General features: G+C 56.9%; 1 protein-coding gene across 1 annotated transcript; it reads right to left on the bottom strand.

Moving 5' to 3' along the window:
- Positions 1–9,552: 9,552 nt before the first annotated feature.
- On the bottom strand, positions 9,553–13,628 carry A1BG (alpha-1-B glycoprotein). Its single transcript, XM_070386927.1, has 8 exons — positions 13,595–13,628; positions 13,487–13,522; positions 13,124–13,402; positions 12,228–12,500; positions 11,707–12,003; positions 10,961–11,257; positions 10,045–10,332; positions 9,553–9,707 (listed from the first exon to the last, which is right to left on the bottom strand). Exons 1-8 carry the CDS (start codon positions 13,626–13,628, stop codon positions 9,700–9,702), a joined length of 1,512 nt encoding a protein of 503 aa, XP_070243028.1. The 3' UTR covers positions 9,553–9,699.
- Between the last annotated feature and the right edge of the window lie 6,476 nt (positions 13,629–20,104).

Here is a 20,104-nt window from a genome sequence, read left to right as displayed (position 1 = left end):
GACTCTGATGCTGGGAGGGATTGGGGGCAGGAGGAGAAGGGGACGACAGAGGATGAGATGGCTGGATGGCATCACTGACTCAATGGACGTGAGTCTGAGTGAACTCCGGGAATTGGTGATGGACAGGGAGGCCTGGCGTGCTGCGTTTCATGGGGTCGCAAAGAGTCGGATATGACTGAGTGACTGAACTGAACTGAACTGAACTGAGTGGGCTTAGGGATTTCCCAGGTGGCACTAGTGGTAAAGAACTCACCTGCCAAAGCAGGAAAAATGAGAGGCAGGGTTCTATCCCTGGGTTGGTAAGATGCCCTGGAGGACGGCATGGCTAGCTGCTCCAGTGTTCTTGCCTGGAATAATCCCATGGACAGTGGAGCCTGGTGGGCTACAGTCCATAGGGCTGCAAAAAAGTTGTACAGGGCTGAAGCGACTTAGCATGCACGCACAGTGGGCTTAAAGGGGGAGAAGATTCTAGAGCTGAAATCCTGACTTGGCCACTAGCTAGCTGTGTGATATTGTAAAAGTTACTCAACCTCTCTGTGTTAATCATGTGGTCCTGTACCAGTTACTCAAGACCTCCCCTCAGTTGGGCGTGCATTTCCTTGCCTGGAACACAGTGGTCAAAGTGTCTCTTTCTGAGAGCAGAATGAAGCTTACACGAGGCAATGGAAGTTACCCACTTGTTGGGGGCCAGCGTGAGGTACTCCGCCCATGGCAAAGGTCATGACGAAGGAGGCTCGACATACACAAAGGCGGGATCGAGCCTCAGGAGTCCCCCTGGAAATCCTCGAGCATCTACCCCCATAACCAGAGCCTGCCTACTTTACTACTTTGTGCTCTTACCTACACCTCTGACTTTACAGGGGGCTGTCCCCCACCACCTCTTTCGGAGAAGGAGTTAACTTAGAGCTTCAGTTAATAATAATTCTTGGGTGTGATAGGAGTGTTTCAACCTACAAACTCCTCTGAAGGTTCTCTAGCCTGCCTGACAGGAAGGACGCCTGCAGCCTATGTAAACCCACATGTGATTGCTCACAGCCTCCCAACCGTGAGAGGCACGAGATGCTTTAAACCTTCTAAAAACAGGTTCCTTAGAAAAGTTAGAAAACCATTAGTATAAGTATAGTGGGCTGATTAGAAATTGTATTGGTGAAGGGTTTTTCATTTGTTGAGCCAATGTTTGTTGCTAAGTCTCCACATTCCCTGCCTTTACACACATTAATGAATATATAGAAGAAATAAGTATTAACCTTTGATATTAATCACGTTAGACCTTAGGCTAAGTAAATTCTTTCCTTAATTAAAACCCACTACACCCTCACCCTATAGGAATGTAACTTTATCTGGTACCTTCAGAAGGTGGAGTCTTTTTTAAGAATAATCACCCCTGGAGAAATAAGTGTCCTGGTTGACTGACCGCTGTCACAAGGAGAGGGTCATAAATTGTCAGCAGGGCCCCTGGCCAGAAGATGATGTAACACCTCTAAGACCTCTGTATACATTTGTATGAAGCACCTGACTTTGATAAAAGTCAGGACTGCTGACCCCGTGTGACTTTTGCATAACATCTCAGTGTATAAAAGTAGGCCATGGAAAATAAAGAATTGGGATCAGTTTCTCGAAATACTGGTCTCCCCATGTCGTTCTCTCTCTCAAACTCTGGCTGAGTCTCCATCTGGAGCGCGGAACCCACCAAGCTTACTAATTATGCCTGGGCTTCTAAGATCCGACCGGGGAGGCCTCAGTGTCTCCTCTCCTTCAGGAGAATGGAAGGACGCCTGCAGCCTATGTAAGTGGTGCAAGCTTCTTGTCTTGAAGTTTTATTGGTCTCCTGTGTAACCAAGCTACTCAGCCTCTTTTCTCCACTGAATTTTCCGACTGAGCTATCCTCATTCTATTACTCTTTACATCGCTAATTAATATCTAATTGAAGCTATTGTATCCTGATCCTCGCCGACGCTGTCCCCGCTTCAAACTCCCTAGATCAGCCGGGGTAGTTGGAGCCTAGCATAGAACAAGAGCCTGATGATGGCCAGCAGCCCTGAGAGGCAAGCAGTATAGTATCCCGTCTTCCAGATGAGGAAACTGAGGCCCAAATGAGGGCAAGACTGCCCAACCCTTGGAGCTGGCCAGCGGCAGAGCTAGAGCACTACTGTGGACCTAACCGACAGTTATTCCAGCCACCCCCTTCCTGGAATATGTCCAGCAAACAATGCCCAGTCAAGCATCCTCAGACCGTACACACCCGTCAAGAGCAGGTCAGTTCAGGCACGCTCCTACCCCATTCACAGGCCAGCTTGCAGCTGCCCCTTAGGTGTGCACTGCCTTCCCAGCAGATTATGAAGAGTGGGCCTTGGGTTCCAAGGTGGCTCAGGGAGGCCAGGTGGGCATCACCCACCACCCACAGCCCCAGGTATCTGCCTGGGCTTCAAGGGCAAGTCTCCTGCAGCCTGGATTGATTCCCTCACCCAACCAGTCTTTACTGAGCCTCTGCAGATTTGTCCAGGTCCAAGCAGCAGGGAATGAGGGGGTGGGATGGAGCTCGAGCCAGCCCCGGAAGCATGTCCTCAGGCGTCTGGCTCTCTCAGATCAGTTCAACCCTGGGGATTTCCTTCTGATATTTGAGACAAAATCAGGAGCCTTAAAGAATGGAGGGTTTGAGAGGGAGGTAGTGAGTGAGGGGTGACTAGAAACCTATAACAGGGTTTTTAATATATTGGTTTACAATGCTGTGTTAATTTCTGCTGTTTAGCAAAATGATTCAGTTATACACACATATACATTCTTTTTCATATTCTTTTCCATTGTGTCTTATTCAAGGGCATTGAATATAGTCCCTGTGCTGTACAGTAGGACCTTGTTTATCCATCCTATACATACTAGTCTGCATCTGCTAACCCCAAACTCAGTCCAGCCCCACCCCTCCGCCCCGTGGCCACCACAAGTCTGTTCTCTATGTCTGTGGTCTGTGAGTCTGTTTCTATTTCGTAGGTAAGTTCATTTTTGTCTTTTTTTTTTGGCTGCGACATGTGCCATGCAGGATCTCAGTTCCCTGGCCAGGGATTGAACCCATGGCCCCTGCAGTGGAACCAGGGAGTCTTAACCCCTGGACCCCCAGGGAAGTCCCTGTGTCATATTTTAGATTCAACATATAAGTGATATCATGCGATACTTTTTTTTCTCTTCTTGACTTACTTCACTTCGTATGATAATCTCTAGTCCCATCCATGTTGTTTCACATGGTTTTATTTCATTCTTTTCATGGCTGAGTAATATTCCATTGTGTATATATACCACATCTTTATCCATTCATCTGCCAGTGGACATTTAGGTTGCTTCCATGTCTTGGCTGTTGTAAATACAATATGAACAGGGGTGCCTTTTCAAATTAGAGTTTTGTCTGATTATATGCCTAGGAGTGGGATTGCTGGGTCATATGGCAAACACTATTTTTAGTGTTTTGAGGAACTGTCATACTGTTCTCCATAGTGGCCAAGTCAATTTATATTCCCACTACACACCCTCTCCAACATTTATGGTTTGTAGACTTTTTTGATGATGGCCATTCTGAGCAGCATGAAGTGGTATCTCACTTCTGATTTGCATTTCTCTCGTAATTAGCGATGATGAGCACCCTTTCATGTGCCCATTGGCCGTCTGTGTGTGTAACGCAGGTGGTTGATGGTGTTGGAGGACACCATCCAAGACACCAAGTGAGAAACTTTTCTTTGGAGAGGGGACCACATGTCAGGAGTGGCCCACAGCTTCCCTTTCAGGGTGAGGCCAGGGCTCGGCAGAGTTAGGGAGGCCTGGTATGAGAAAAGTGGTGACTCTGTGGTTTGAACTGTTGCAGGCTGGGCGCTGGGATCTGAGCTCACAGACACCAGCTATAAGCGGAGTGGTTCGGAGGAGTCGGAGCCCTGGGACAGGGCCGCGGAAACTCTGGGAGGAGGGACTCCCTCGGGAGCCGCCTTTGGTGGTGACTGTGAATCCCAGGGCGGCCCAGAGAGGCAGGCCAGACTCTCAGGGGAAACGTGGGCCCAGTCTGTCTCCCACCACATGGATTTCAGGAAAACTTCAGGGCCTCACAAGGACGCTCCCCTAGCCCAGCCCAGCTGTGAAGCTGGTGCCTTGGGGGATAGCCCCCATGTGCGGCCAGACCTCACCTCCTGAGAGAAGACTCCTTCTGAGGAAAGATGGGATCCACTGGATGGTTGTGGGACAGAGCCTCCAGGCACGTGCTCGGGGAGGAACCCCCCCCGACGTGTGGAGAGTGGGGGAAGACCCTCCGGAGCCCCTCGGAGGCCCACCAGAAGAGCCAGGCCCGCAAGATGCCCTACACCTGCAGCGAGTGTGGGAAAGCCTTCGGCCGGAGCGCACACCTGGCGCAGCACCAGGTGATGCACACGGGGGCCAAGCCCCACGATTGCATGGAGTGTGGCAAGGCCTTCGCCTGGCTCACCCACCTGAGCCAGCACCGGAGGGTGCACACCGGTGAGAAGCCCTACGCCTGCGGGAGTGCGGCAAGGCCTTCCGCCGCAGCACCCACCTCAGCCAGCACCGGCGGACGCACACGGGCAAGCGGCCCTACACGTGCGACACGTGTGGCCAGGCCTTCAGCCAGAGCACGCATCTGACCCAGCACCAGCGCATGCACACCGGCGAGAAGCCCTGTGAGTGCGGCGCCTGCGGGAAAGCCTTCAGCAACTGCTCAGCTCTGGTGCGGCACCTGCGGGTGCCCTCCGGGGAGAAGCCCTACCAGTGCCGGGAGTGCCCCGAGGCCTTCGCGCAGAGCTCCTCCCTCCCGGAGCACCAGCGCGTGCACACAGGCGAGAAGCCCTACCGGTGCGACGACTGCGGGAAAGCCTTCAGCCGCAGCTCAGCCCTCATGCTTCACCTGCGCCTCCACGTCAGCGTCCTCCAGTGACGAGCGCGCCTCCCGCCGCGGCGCAGCGCTGGCGAGGAACCTGAATTCCAGAAGAGCCAGGACAGCTGGACTGGGGACTGGGGCGTCCCTGAAACGACAAGGGGCTTACGGGCAGAATCTGGGGCTGCTGGGGGACAGCACTTCATTCAGGGACGCGGAGGGAGGCTCTTCAGGCCAGCCGGCGAAGCTTCCAGAAGCCCTGGCTGCCCTCCGTTCCCCACTCAGGGCCGTCTCAGGACAGCTGAATCCAGGGGGTGCGTTGATCCTTGAAGCCGGGACAGCCCATGTCGCGCTGCTCTCAGGACTCAGGGGCCCCCAGGTGCTCGGGCGGGAGGCTCGTCTTCACACGCCCACGTGGCTGCCCTCCTTGCCCGCCCCTCTCCTGTGTAACTGGGGCCTGCCCGCGCCCACCTACTTCTTCACACACACTGTTCTCTCCGCCTGCTCAAGTCCGACTCCGAGGCCAGCCTGGGAGCTGCCTTTTCCACGAGACCCTCTCCGACCCTCAGCCTCTCTGGCATTTTCCCCGCCCTGAGGGTGCTCTTGTCCCTGCACAGCATCCATTTTTCCCTGCCCACTCCGTGCACGGCCCACCAGTCGTCAGGCTCTTGGTTTTACCTCACTACTCCATCTTCACCGTCATTACCTTCTGCGGGCCCACATCCCCTGTTTCGCGGGATTCCAGCAGGGGGTCTCCTTCCTAACGCCTTCCTGCCTTCATCACACACACACACACACCACATACATATACACACAGCACATACATATATCACACACAGCACATACATATACACAGCACATACATATATCACACACACCACACGCATATACACACAGCACATACATATATCACACACAGCACATACATATACACAGCACATACATATATCACACACACCACACGCATATACACACAGCACATACATATATCACACACAGCACATACATATACACAGCACATACATATATCACACACACCACACGCATATACACACAGCACATACATGTATCACACACAGCACATACATATACACACAGCACATACATGTATCACACACCACATGCATATACACAGCACATACATATATCACACACACCACACACATATACACACATGCACATACATATATCACACACACCACACACATATACACACATGCACACTATATACAAACACATTTCCCCCACACCACATACACCACACACAAACCAACACACACACCACACACACATGCCACTTACATACACTCCCCACATACACACACACGGTTGTTTCCTTCTCCACACGGGCCTCCAGCAGGCTCTTTCCACAACCCGAATCTGATCGTGTCTCTGCAGTCATGGGAAGCTCTCCACTGTGTCACCTTCTACAGCAAAGCTTCCTGAATGGGTTACAAGTTCCTGTCAAGGCATCAGCCTTCTTTCATGTGTTTCTCTGATGACTCTATGGCGTGTGAACCTGACCCCCCACCATACAGTTGTGTATTGTGTACTGGTCATCTATACCATCTCTCCCTGTGTTTCTCCCTCTGTCTGGAATTCATTCCTTCTGTGTCATGAGTAAACAAAGACCTCTGACGAGCGAGGTTAAGAGCAGGAAGGCTGAGACCCAGGGAGACGGAGATCTTGTAGTGGTCTCAGAGAGTCCTAGATGTACCTAGACACAGCATGGCTGAGGCTCAGATGCTGAGGAACTGACGGGACGTGAGGAAAGACTGAGAGACAAGAGATGCATGTCCCCCTGCCCTTAGGCCCCCAGCAGGCTGCAGGGAGTGGAAAAGACATGAACCTAACATCAGGACGCCTTGGGGACCCCAGGTAAGTGACTTCCCTGAGCCTTAGTGACCGGCTCGGTCAGGAGAGGGGATGATGAGACCCGCCTTGTGCAGCACCTGATGCAGGCTCTGAGCACTGGCCCTGACTGCTGGCATCTGACTCCCCCTTTCCGCCCCACCCTCCCGCTCTCTTTCACTGAGGAACTGAATCTCCTCCCCACCCCAGCACTCAGAGCACTATCATACCCACTTTGTTGTGAGATGTGTATCTACTTTGTTTATCCAAAGGAGAAGGAGTTCAGGGGAAGAAATGAATCTTTATTAAGGTCTTACATCCCATTTAAATGGTAAAGTATTAATTCTAAGTAGACTGCAAAGAGTTAAGTATGCATACTGTAATCCCAAGAGAAATCTTTTAAAAAGACTATACAAAGAGAATTCATTGGAATGACTGATGCTGAAGCTCCAATATTTTGGCCACCTGATGTGAACTGACTCATTGGAAAAGACCCTGATGCTGGGAAAGATTGAAGACAGAAGGGGATGACAGAGGATGAGGGGGTTGGATGGCAGCACCGACTCGATGGACATGAATTTGAGCAAGCTCTAGGAGTTGGTGATGGACAGGGCAGCCTGGCATGCTGCAGTCCATGGGGGTCGCAAAGAGTCGGACACGACTGAGTGACTGAAATGAACTGAAACAGATGATCAAAAACTCAGATGAGTTAAAAAGGAAGCTGAGAAACAACCCAAAAGAAAGCAGGAAAGGGAAAACTGACAGATAACAAAAGGAGCAAACAGGAAAGAAAAAGGCAGACCAAACCGTAAGCTTATACATTGTTACATATAAGTGATCTAAACATACCAATTAAAAGAATTTGCCAGAATGAATTTTTTTAAAAAAGAAAATAAGAAACTTAACTTTCAGTGTGATGATATAGGGACTTCCCCGGTGGTCCAGTGGTTAAGAATCCACCTTGCAATCCAGGGGACGGGTTTGATCCCTGGTCAGGGAACTAGATCCCACATGCTGCGTAGAAACTGAGTACCACAACTACTGAGCCCACGTGCTCCGAAGCCGCTGAGCCACAACTAGAGTTCATGTGTCCCAGGGGAAGATCCTGCATGACGCAACAAAGACCCTCAGGCCCCAACTAAGACCCAGTGCAGCCAAATAAATAAATATTTAAAAAATAAATGTAATTAGGTAAGCTTAAGGTAAAAGAGTGGGGAAAGATATATATTATGAAATCTCCACATCAAAAAATGCTGCAATGGCTATATTAGTATCAAACCAAGTAGACTTAAGAACAAGGAAAATTACTAGGAACAAAGAGAGAACTTACATAGTGATAAAGAGACAATTCACCAAAAAGACATAACAGTTCCAAATAATGTATGCATTTAACAACAAAGCCTTAAAATAACAGGAAATAAAAACTGATAGAGCTGAAAGAAAATAATAGACTTTAAATTCACAAATTATAATTGGAGACTTCAACACCCCTCTCACTAGAATCAACAGAACAAAACAGAAAACCAGTAAGGATACAAAAGAACTGACCAATGTCATCAACCAACTGGATGTAATGGATGAAGCTGCCAAAGGTCAAACTTTGTTTATCCAGAAATAAGTAATTTCCCATGATTTAAGCTAAGATAAAGCTTTTGAAGTCTGATTTTAAGCTGTTACTAATGTTTACCCCCAAAAGTGAATGGTCTAAGTTTCCACCTGAAGAAAATGAAAAAGAAATTAATTCAGAATTAAGTAGAAGGAAGGGAATGACGCAAGTAGTGAATCACAAAATAGAAAAGAGTACCAAAATGAGCACTCTCAAAAGGTAATCTGTTCTTTGATAAAGATAAATATAAAGATAAATACAATTGATAAACCTCCAGCTAGACAGAGAGGGAGAAGGGACACAGCATCAGTCATGAAAGAGGTGGCATCCCTACAGACCCTGCAGGCATGAGAAGACTACAGCTGTGCTATGAGCAATTCTGTGCCAGTCAATCAGACCTCTCCGTTCAAGAAATAGGCAAATTTCTTGCAAAAACAGTTCACCAAGCATTAGTTGATTGGAGAAGGCGATGGCACCCCACTCCAGTACTCTTGCCTGGAAAATCCCATGGACGGAGTAGCCTGGTAGGCTGCAGTCCATGGGGTCGAGAAGAGTTGGACACGACTGAGCGACTTCACTTTGACTTTTCACTTTCATGCACTGGAGAAGGAAATGGCAACCCACTCCAGTGTTCTTGCCTGGAGAATCCCAGGGACGGGGGAGCCTGGTGGGCTGCCGTCTATGGGGTCGCACAGAGTCGGACACGACTGAAGCGACTTAGCAGCAGCAGCAAGCATTAGTTGATAATGCTAGCCTTACTCACAACTGATGTATGTCAGCACCTGGAGGGCCAGGCTAGGGCCGGTCAGTGGTCCAGGAGGGGTCCGGTTCGGGGACCGTGGGGAAGAGCAGAGAGGACCCCTCCCCTCCCGCGGCCTTGGGCTGCGGGGTGGGCGACCCGGCCTTGGCGCGGGACACAGCCCCGCATCGCCACCTGGTGGCCGCTGAGCCGGGAAGAGAGCTGCAAAATGCAGCCTCTGAACCGCCTCCCATCCAGTCAAGGAGGTCCGGAGCTTCAGCTGCCTCCCACACCTGCGAGGGTTGGGCGGAGGGGACTGGGGAGCAGGAGGAAGCTTAATGGGAGAAAGCAAGAGAAGGGGCCTCCACCCTCAGGATCCATCCCAGGGCCCACCCACCTTCAGGACTCAGGATCCCAGCCCGGGGGCTCCCGCCCCCCGCACCTGGACCACCATGGGCCAGAGACACGTCTTAAAGGCTGTCTGCACATTTATTAGTTCCTGGGATGGATCAGGGAGAGGCGGCCATTCCCCCTGCTCCCAGGGAGAACTCCAGCTTCCCGCTGCAGCACAAGGCATCGGAGGCAGGCTGGAGAAAGGACTTCCCGAGGATACCATCAGCACCCGAGTCGGCCACTGGGTCAGCTTCCTGGACCAAGTGGACAAAAGAGATGGTGGGGAGGGAGGCTCCCTGCGTCCTCCGTGATGAGTCAGGGAGGGCCTCGTTGAGGCCTCAGCAGGGCGGGGACTGGTCAGCTGCCCGCGAGGAAACATGCCCCCACCGCCCCCTACAGGTGCTCGTGACCACACCCCGCCCTGCCTTACAGTCCCCCGACACACACACACACGCACACACACACCCAGCAGTCTAGGCCCACCAGCCAATGTCAGCCCTGGAAGGGCGCATGAAAGCGCAGCCCTGGAGGAGAGTACCGTCGGGGCAAAGACCTGGATCGCAACCCCCTCCTCCTGGGGCTTCAATTCACCTGCCACCCGGAGCTCCACCCGGTCGCTGAGCTCCGACAGCAAGGAGCGGGGCCCGCCGGTGCGGTAGCGGCAGCTGTATGTGCCGGCGTGCTGGGGCCCCACGGAGGTCAGCACCAGGTCCGCGGAGCCGTGGGTGGACCAAGCCACCGCCAAGGGCTCCTCTTCGCCCTCGCGCAGCAGCAGGAAGGAGACGTCGGGCACCTCGGCCTCGCAGCGCAGGACGGCATCGCGGCCCGGAGTCAAGGCCCCAGTCCACAGGGCCCGGAGCTGCGGCCTGGGCAGAGGCCCTGGGCGAGCGGCGGGAGGTCAAGTGAGGCTCCTCGCCCCGCCTCCGACCCTGGGCACTGCGCTGTAGCCGGCGGGCCTCCCCGCCCCACCCCCCAGACCTGCCATGAGGTCTGAGCCCCCCAGGGGTCCCCATCACGGGCACACAGCGCCCAGGAGGAAAACGCCACCCGCCCAGCGGAGTGGGGTTCCTGCGAAGGGCACAGCCGGGGCAGCGGCCCAGAGGTGGGACCTGTGCGGCCAGGAGTCCCGGACGCTGAAATCCGAGGAGCACACAGACCCAGGGCCGGGGGGGCTCGGCGAGAATTACACCTCGACCCTCCGCGTAGGCACCTGGGCTCCAGGAGGGCCGGGATCCTAATCTGACGACCACCGACAGGCGCGTGGCGCACGAGCCAGTGCAGAGCGGTTAGGAGTCTGAACCCTAAAAACTGGATCCGCTCTCCACGATCTCCACCAAAGCGCCCCACCTGCCCGGCGCTCACGGCGGCGGTAGACAGGCCACCAGGCGGGGCGCCCCGGGGCCCTGGAGGCCGACCCCACCCCCTCAGGCCCCGGGCGCCTCCCGTCGTATCCCGGGACAGGCGCCCGGGTAGAAGGGGGCTCCGGGCCGCCGTGCCCGCAGCTCACCGTCCACGCGCAGCTCCAGGGTCGCGCTAGGCTTGGAGCCCGCGAAGGGCGGCGACGTGTCCACGTAGACGCAGCTGTAGTTGCCCGAGTCCACCGCCGAGACGCCGCGCAGCTCGAATTGGGCCTCGGGGCCCGCGGGGCTCAGGACGCGCTGCACCTGGCGCCCGCCGGCGTCCTTGCGCACCAGGGCGAAGCGCACGCCGGCGCGCGGTGCCCGGCACCGCAGCTGCACCAGCGCGCCCGGCGTGGGGCTCAGGATCGCGGGTTCGGCCGACAGCTCCGGCGCGGGGAGCGTCCCTGCGGGGAGCGCGCGGGAGGCTGGCGCACAAACCGGATCCTCCCCCAGAAAGATCCACCTTGCTCCCTCCCGGGAAGCCGGCTGGGACCACCCCGGAGCCTTCCTCCCGACCCGGCCCGGTCCTCGCCGGACGCGGACATTCCTACGCTCTCCGCACTAGTCCGTAAGCGCAGGAAAACGGGGTGCGGGCGCGTTTTGTGGAAGGAGCACCCCCGAGCCCCCGACGACCTCTCCTGAGCTTTACGCCCCTGGTCCGAGTCCTTAGGGGTCCTGCAGCCCCCCCTTGGCTCCCTCCACAGCGGCCTCAGGGCCCACCGGGGCTGGCCCTGCGCTCCTCGCCTTAGGCTCGCGGGGGAGAGCGCGCCCCGGGCACGGGCAGGGCCGCGTCCGGGCTCCGTCCGGGCTCTCGCAGCCCTCGCAGCCCCGCGGTCTCGTCCCGCAGGCTCACCGTCGCTCAGCACCAGCTCAGCCGGCGCACTGTCCCGGGACCAGGCCGCCAGCTCGCTGCGCAGCCGGTAGCGGCAGGTGTAGCCGCTGCCGTCGCCCGCGGCCAGCGCGCTCAGCAGGAAGAAGACGCGGTCCGGACTGGTGCTGGCCCGGGGTACCAGCTGCTCCTCCGCGCCCCGCCGCAGCTGGAAGTCCACGCCGCTCAGGGGCGCCACGCAGGTGAGCGAGGCAGACGAGCCCGGCCTCAGGACCTTGGCAGACTCCCTGTCCACAGTCAGCGTGGGCGCCGGCGGCGGGTCTGCAGGGAGGGGTGTGTCACTGGGGAGGCCGCTGGGGGGCGCCCAGCCCCCAGACCTCTGTCCCAGGAACAGCCTGCCTGTGGTGGGTTCCGACGCAGCTCCCCAGGCAGGCCGCTGCTTCCCACAGCCGTCCTGGGTGGGGCTGCTCAGGGTCCAGGGTAGTTTCTCGTCCTCCAGGAGCCTCCTCCCCCAGGAAGCCCTCTGGGCTGGCCCACCCACTCACCTAGCTCCTCTATGGTCACTGTGGCACTGGGCTCCGAGGGGGTGCCTGCCGCGTGGGTCCGGTAGCTGCAGCTGTAGTTCCCAGCCCGGTGGACCGGGAAGGTGGCTTGCGTGGCCTCTGGGGCCTCAGCCACCTCCAGAAACTGGTCCTCTCCTTCCAGCCTCAGCAGGAAAGTCACACCTCGAAGTCCCGAGAGGCACAGCAGTGTGGTGTTCAGGCCGGGTGTGATCCAGGACACGGGACTGGTTGAGATCGAGGGTGGGGGCAGGGGCTCTGCAGATGGGGCAAGGGTCACAGCGGGACAGGGGTCTTGGGTAACTCTGCCTGAGCTGGGAGACATGGGGGCCCAGCCCGAGCTGGACCTCCGAGCTCCTGACAGTGTGAGGGAGCCAAGACGGACGTCTCGATGGGGGAGTGAGCCGGGAATACAAGTGGAAGGCATGGGGCCGGCTGCCCGCAGCTTCCTGGGGATTCAATCATGTATTCTCACAGCCTTCTAGGGTTGGTGAAAACATCACCCTCTTTTTGTTCAGTCACTCTGTCCAGTTGTTTGGCACCCCACGGACTGTAGCCCGCCAGGCTTCTCTGACAGTGGGATTCCCCAGGCAAGGATACTGGAGCGGGTTGCCATGCCCTCCTCCAGGGGGTCTTCCCGACCCAGGGATTGAACTGGCCTCTCCTGCACTGGCAGGTGGATTCTTTACTACTGAGCCGCCAGGGAAGCCCAGTCACCCTTATTTAACAGATGGGGACACTGGGCTCAGAGACAGCACCGGAACTGCCCGAGGCCACCAGCTGCTCTGGAGCGGCAGCAAGAGCACAGGGAGGGTGAGGCGTGAGCAGAGGAGCCTCCCCAGCAGCCCGCCTCCTGCCTCCAGGCCAGGGACCACACTCACCTGCTCCGGTCACTTCCACCAGGTTGCTCGGGCTGATCCAATCGTTGTCGCCCTTGTAGCTGCAGCGGTAGAGGCCCCGGGTGGTGCTGGTCACTGGTCCCAGCGGGAACCTGTGCTCATGGGCAGGGGACTCCAGGTGCACCGGTTCCTGGCCCACGCCATCCTTGAGGAGCTGAAACTCCTGGGTTGGCAGCGGGCTCTGGCAGGTCAGCGTCACATCGGCCCAGGGTGCCAGCGGTGAGCCGGCCTCGGCCCACAGGGATGGCCTGGGGTCAAAGACTGCGTAGGGGAGGCAGTCAGAGCCGGGCACCCACCCGCGGGCTCACCCCGCAGCACCCTCCGTGCCCAGGCTGGCCCACTCACACGTCGCCTGCTCAGTCACGGGGCTCAGGGACAGACCTGCAGAGACCCAGCTGTTAGGCCTCACTGCCGTTCCCCCCAGCCCCCGGCCACCCCAGGACCCGGCCTCACCCCAGAGCAGCAGGAGGGCTGCCCAAGCAGACATGGTCCACGTCCCGTAGCCTCAGGGCTGTCTGTGGGGTTATAAGGTGCAGCCGGGGCGGCGAGGCTCACCCCCGCGCCCTTCCCGGAAAGCTGGGCTCCAGGGGCAAAGGGCGAACCTTGACCCCCAGAGGCTCAGCCACAGCAACAGTCAATAACCACGCTGAATGGGTTTGCTGCCTTCCGGTCAGTTTTGCAAATCACTCACACGCAGTTGTCTGGGGACTAGTGGCTGTCAGGTTACACGTTTTGCCCCAGACATGTCAGAAAGACTGGACACGGCTTCTTTTCAGGATCCCGCTGGCAGCCCTCACAGGCAGGTTATTTTTCCCTTGGATATCCCAACCACAAAAAACCTGCCTGCCAAACAGGAGACGGGTTCAATCCCTGAGTCAGGAAGCTCCCCTGGAAAAGGGAATGGTAACCCACTCCAGTATTCTCACCTGGGAAATTCCACAGACAGAGGAGCCTGGAGGGCTATAATCCATAGGGTCCCAAAGAGCCAACACAACTTAGAGACTAAACAAAAAATCTCAACTACAGCCGCAGAGATGAATCAGTGGTCAGAGCTCTGGGGAAAAGGTTTTTGAGTGGAAATCAGCCACGGTGAATTGGTTAAAGGTGAGATTGCAGAGGAAGGTGCGGCCTGTGGACAGTGAGGGGCCACAGGAGCTGCAATTGCTCTGCTCGTCAGGGACTGCTTGTCGGAATCCGGAAGCTGAAGGCCCCGAGTAAGAGCGTCCTGTCTGGTCCTGCGTTCGGCAAGTAACTGGTCTGAGGCATTCCCCAGAGAAACAAGGAGGCCATACAGACAGGCAGGACCTGAGGTTCTCACACAGGTCGCACATCACACACACTCATCACACACACACGTGGCCATTGCACAATCTCCCGTCCCCTCTGGGCCTGTGTGGGCCTGGCCTTCAACCCAGGGAGGTGAAGGCCTCTCCCCCCATTGGTGGCATTGATCGGGTAATTCCTTGGAAATCCAGTGCCTCCCGTGCTCTGTGGCAACTCACCACATTGTCCCTCGGTTTCTCCACCTGACAAATTAGCCAGCTGGAGCTTGAGACTGAAGAATGGGTGCTGGGAGCCCCTTCTCCAAGCAGGCGTGAGGATATTGGGGTGATGGTGAACACTGGCATGCCATGCCCCATGCCAAACTGTCCCCAGGGCCCTGATGATCACCTGTCACCACGTGGGAGGATGTGACGAGAAGCTCTGCTTTCCCAGAGCTCGTGGGCTGGAGTCCGAGGATGCTCATCCCAGGCGGGACGTGGGCTGGCCGCCATGCTGCCTGTCCACCTGAGATGCTGAGAATGGGGCTGTGGGGAGCCAGGTGCGCTGGCTCAGCAGCAGGTGGGAACAACCTGACCCACAGTGGACGCCAGCCCAGGCCGACAGAGCTGGGGTCAGCAGCTGTGACTCCTGGGGGAGGTCAAGGAAGGTGTTTCTCTAGAATTTGAAGCCTGTTGTGCAAGTAAGTAGACCAGCCGCAGGTTCCAAAAGACGTCACTCATACGCCCAGCAGCAGGTGGGAACAACCTGACCCACAGTGGACGCCAGCCCAGGCCGACAGAGCTGGGGTCAGCAGCTGTGACTCCTGGGGGAGGTCAAGGGAGGTGTTTCTCTAGAATTTGAAGCCTGTTGTGCGAGTAAGTAGACCAGCCGCAGGTTCCAAAAGGCGTCACTCATACGCCAGGATGGGCAGAGCGGTGGGCGGCAGGCCCTGTTGTGTGTCACCCGCTGCGGCTTAACTGCTCAGGCATCCAGCACCCGGCCCACACAGAGTCTGCCCTGCCGAGGACAGATGGGCGGGAAGAGCTGGCCGGGGAAAGGCAAGTGCAGAATGCACCCTCATGTGGCAGCTGGGAATGGAAAACAGTGCAGCCAGCCGCTGTGGATGGCTGCCTGGACGTGCCCGCAGTGGTCAAACAGTACACCACACGTCCAGTCCTACGTGAGAGAAGTGAAAACAGGCGTTCAAGCAAACACTTGTACACTAATGTTCACTGCAGAATTTTCCCTAACCGCCAAAAGGTGGAAACAACCCAAATGTCCATCAACTGATGAATGGCTAAATGAATTGTGGTCTACCCATAGGATGGAATATTACTCAGCAATAACAAGGAATGAAATACTGGTACATGCTCAGACCACAGAAAATACCACGGTCAGGGAAAGAAGCCAGACACCAAAAGGCCACATATTGTATGATTCCATTTATATGAAAAATCTAGAACAAGCAGATCCAAAGTGAATTAGTGGTTGCTAGGGGCTGAGGGGAGGAACAAAGGGGAGTAATGGCTTAATAAGCAGAGTTTCATTTTGGAGTGTGGAAATGTACTGGAATTAGTGATGATGACAATCACACAGCACAGAAAATACATGAACTAAAAAATATAACAAAAACAAAAACCAACCTGAATTGTACACTTTGAAATGGTTCAATTATGTTCTGTGAATTGCATCTCAAAACCAGAAGGCACTCAGGGCATAAGGTGTTCTTGCCTTTGGCATGCTGGGGTGTCCACTTGAGGTGGCTGGGGCCAGCCCACCCACCAACATCCAGAAGTCATCCAAGCCCCGCCACAGGGACAAGACTGCATTGACAGGAGGTGAGTGCATATGTGTTTAAGCGATATTTTTATAATAAAAACAAGGTCTTGGGAATTGTTAGGTAAAATAAAACATCAGCTTTTTGTCCATGGTCAAGCTGACTGCACACCAAGCAGTTTTTACATCAGAAGATTAACGCAGGGTTGACAGAAAGTGGAGAGTGAAAAAGTTGGCTTAAAGCTCAACATTCAGAAAACGAAGATCATGGCATCCGGTCCCATCACTTCATGGGAAATAGATGGGGAAACAGTGGAAACAGTGTCAGACTTTATTTTTCTGGGCTCCAAAATCACTCCAGATGGTGACTGCAGCCATGAAATTAAAAGACGCTTACTCCTTGGAAGGAAAGTTATGACCAACCTAGATAGCATATTGAAAAGCAGAGACATTACTTTGCCAACAAAGGTTCGTCTAGTCAAGGCTATGGTTTTTCCAGTGGTCATGTATGGATGTGAGAGTTGGACTGTGAAGAAGGCTGAGCGCCAAAGAATTGATGCTTTTGAACTATGGTGTTGGAGAAAACTCTTGAGAGTCCCTTGGACTGCAAGGAGATCACCCCTGGGATTTCTTTGGAAGGAATGATGCTAAAGCTGAAACTCCAGTACTTTGGCCACCTCATGTCAAGAGCTGACTCATTGGAAAAGACTCTGATGCTGGGAGGGATTAGGGGCAAGAGGAGAAGGGGACGACAGAGGATGAGATGGCTGGATGGCATCACTGACTTGATGGACGTGAGTCTCAGTGAACTCCGGGAGTTGGTGATGGACAGGGAGGCCTGGCGTTCTTCGATTCATGGGGTCGCAAAGAGTCGGACATGACTGAGCGACTGATCTGACCTGATCTGATCTGACAGCATTCTCCCCAGGGCACAGACTTCTCTTCAACCAGGTGTCTCTTAATCCACTCGCTTCAAGAAGAAAATGCTTTGTGGGAAGATGGAGACACCTGCTGGGAATAATGGGCAGCATGCTGGGGCGCAGGGCCCATTATTGCCCTGTGGAGGCAAGTGCAGGGCACTTCAGTCACCACAGATGAGGAGCTGTGACTCCACGAGGCCTGACTCCGGCAGGATGTGCGGCTCAGTTTGTCGGACCCTGGAGCCCTGGCTCCACACCCAGGGGGCACTGGCTCCCACCACTGCCCACCTCATTCAGCATCTGCCTCCCACAGGGGTCGGCCTTACTCTCTGGCAGGGGTCGGTGGGGCAGGGGGTGGTCTGCAGGGCAGACCCAGGCTGCTACCTCCCCAGCCTCGCTTGAGTCTCTGCCTCTGCAGGTTTAACAGATTTCCTTGGTCTGCCTCCAAGAAGCCAGGCTGACCCTGCAGGGGACCAACTGCAGAGCTGCTGGGGTGGCTGCCAGGACCCTCTGCTAACGGGGCCAGCCCAGGGACGCCAGCAGGCGAGGATCTGGGGTCCCCACGCACAAGGGAGCCATGAGTGCTGATGTGGGGACCCTGCCACCCCTTCTCTTTGTACAGCTGCAACCCAAGTGTGAACCCGGCCCCTCACAGAGAAGGGGACCCCACAGGAGTGCCGAGCCTTCGGAGGCTGTGCCTGCCAACACCTTGATTTCAGACGCCTGGCCTGTAGAACTGAATCAAGTCCTGTTGTTTCAAGCTGCCCAGTCAGTTGTAGCCACACGTGCGGAGACCAGCCCAGCACCCTCGATGGGATGGGTGGGTTGCCTGGGGAGGGGGCCTCTCCTGACCCCCAGTGATGCCCTCCGATGACTGCTCAGTGCCAGACAGAGGGTCGCGGGTGATGGGGTGGTACCTGGAAGCTGCAGCCCCATCTTGCAGGAAGGGGCCGTGGACTCACAGGAGGCAGGGCTGAGGGCGCCTCCAGACACCCTGCCCCCACAGGTGGCTCCTCTGCACATCCCAGCACTAGAGCTGGCAGATGGAAGCTGCAGAGCGTGGCTATGTCTCTGCCTCTGCTGCCCTGCTCCGAGGCTGCATCATCGAGCCACCTCTCCTGTACTTGACCACCTGCCAGCCACGGACCCAGGATCTGGGGCTGCGCTTGGCGAGGGCAGCCGGGAGCCCGTCCCTGACCCCGAACTGCAATTGTTCCAGGTGTCTGACAGTAACCTCCCGTCTGCCCTGGGAGACCACGACCTCCACGCTGCGGGCTGGCCCAGCCTTCCTAACTGGCTGCCGGTGAATGAGATTTGGGCTCAAGGACCTTCGGGCCCGCAGGGAGGCTGGGGGGGCCAATGTCTCCCGGGCCGCGTCCTGCAGACCGCACGCCAGCTTCCGTGGGAAGGAGGTGAGCGAGGCTCAGCGTCCTCAGCACCTGGACACGACCCCTGAGGCTGATAAGATTTTCCTGGAAATCAACAGAGGCAGCTTTGAAGCGCGGAGGGCAGGCCGGGGGCGGCTCCACCACCTCTTATCTTAAGCCAACCGCACCCCCACTGAGGGCCCGGGAGAACCCTAGCGTCTGTCCCTGCACCCGGCGGAAGGGCGGAGCAGGACGCACAGCAGGGCGGGAGGAGCGCAGTCTGCGTGCCGCCAAACTCCCTCCCACGCCCGTCCTCCCGGTGGTGCAGCCGCCCGGGCCTCGGCCTCCACGACCGGGACGCGGGAGCCGGAGCCAGAAACACAACGGACAGGCCCGCCCGGAACTGAACGGCCGACAGCGGTGCCCGCCCGGGCCGGAGCCCGCGGACCGGAAGTGCGCCGGTCCGCCCCGCCGGGACCCCGTGTGCGGCGCTGGGGTGGGAGCCGGGGTGGCGGACGCCTGGGCGCCCCGCTTGCAGGCTGGGGTCGCGGGAACGCGCGAGATGCCCGTTACTCGCCGGGGTGGCCGGCGTGGGTCCCCGCGTCCCCGCCCGCTCGCAGCGCGGAGCCTTCCACCCTCCTGCTCCGGGCCACGGCTCTGAAGAGGGGCGCGGCTGCGAGGACGGGCGGGACCCCCGCCCCCGCGGGTGCGCGCTCAGTCCCTTCAGTGGTGTCCGACTCTTTGCGGACCCATGGACCGCAGCCCGCAGGCTCCTCTGTCCATAGGATTCTCCAGGCAAGAACACTGGAGCGGGCTGCCGTGCCCTCCTCCAGGGGATCTTCTCGATCCCCGTCTCTGAGTCTCCGGCATTGCCGGCCGATTCTCGACACGCTGAGCCGTCTGGTACGCCCCGCTCGCGGGGGCTGCTGGGAAGTGTAGTCCTGCAGCGCTTGGCTCTCCGTCCGCCCAAGGACTCCGGTTGCCGTGGTAACGGGCTCCCGCAAGGAGTGAGCCTGCGTCGTCGCCAAGGAGATGGCGTCTGGGACCTGGGACTCCCGGGCGCACCTGGCCCGGGAGAAGCTGGTGACTGGCCAGGACGATGCTTAATAGTCCTTGTCCCCTGTCTGACTTCTGGGACATACGGACTGGGAAAGGCGTGGATGGGTCGCAGGTGGAAACACCCGGGCTGCTCTGAAACGTCCGGGTGAGCAGGTCGCTCCCAGAGGTGAAATCAGAATCTCGGAGCGGGGCTCGAGCATCTGCGTGTCAGAGCTCTGGGGCAGATTCTAGTATGTGCAGCCGCGTTCCACAGCCGCGAGCCCCGGGGCCGCACAGGTGACGCTGAGCCTGCTCTCTCTGCTGGGCGGGATGTGCCGGTTAGGCCCCCCGCCCACTATGTAACCCGCGTCGGTGCCCGCCCTTCCCGGGACTCCTGAGCCACAACCACACGGACACACGTGATGATGTCGACCGATGTGGCCCCCATGTGGCACTCAGCGGCCCCGACGGTCTGCTCCCACTGTGTGTCCCCTTCTCCATCCTTGTGGGTGTCTGGACATAGAATGCCCTGCTTCAGTGAGGCCTGTCTCCCTGCCCAGCGGCAGTGTCAGGGCTTGCTTGAAGCTGTTGGTGGGGGT

This window comes from Bos mutus, chromosome 18 (assembly GCF_027580195.1).
Source record: "Bos mutus isolate GX-2022 chromosome 18, NWIPB_WYAK_1.1, whole genome shotgun sequence".
NCBI lineage: Eukaryota > Metazoa > Chordata > Mammalia > Artiodactyla > Bovidae > Bos > Bos mutus.
The sequence above is the reverse complement of the archived record's forward strand: the minus strand, read 5'-3'. Positions and strand labels throughout refer to the sequence as shown.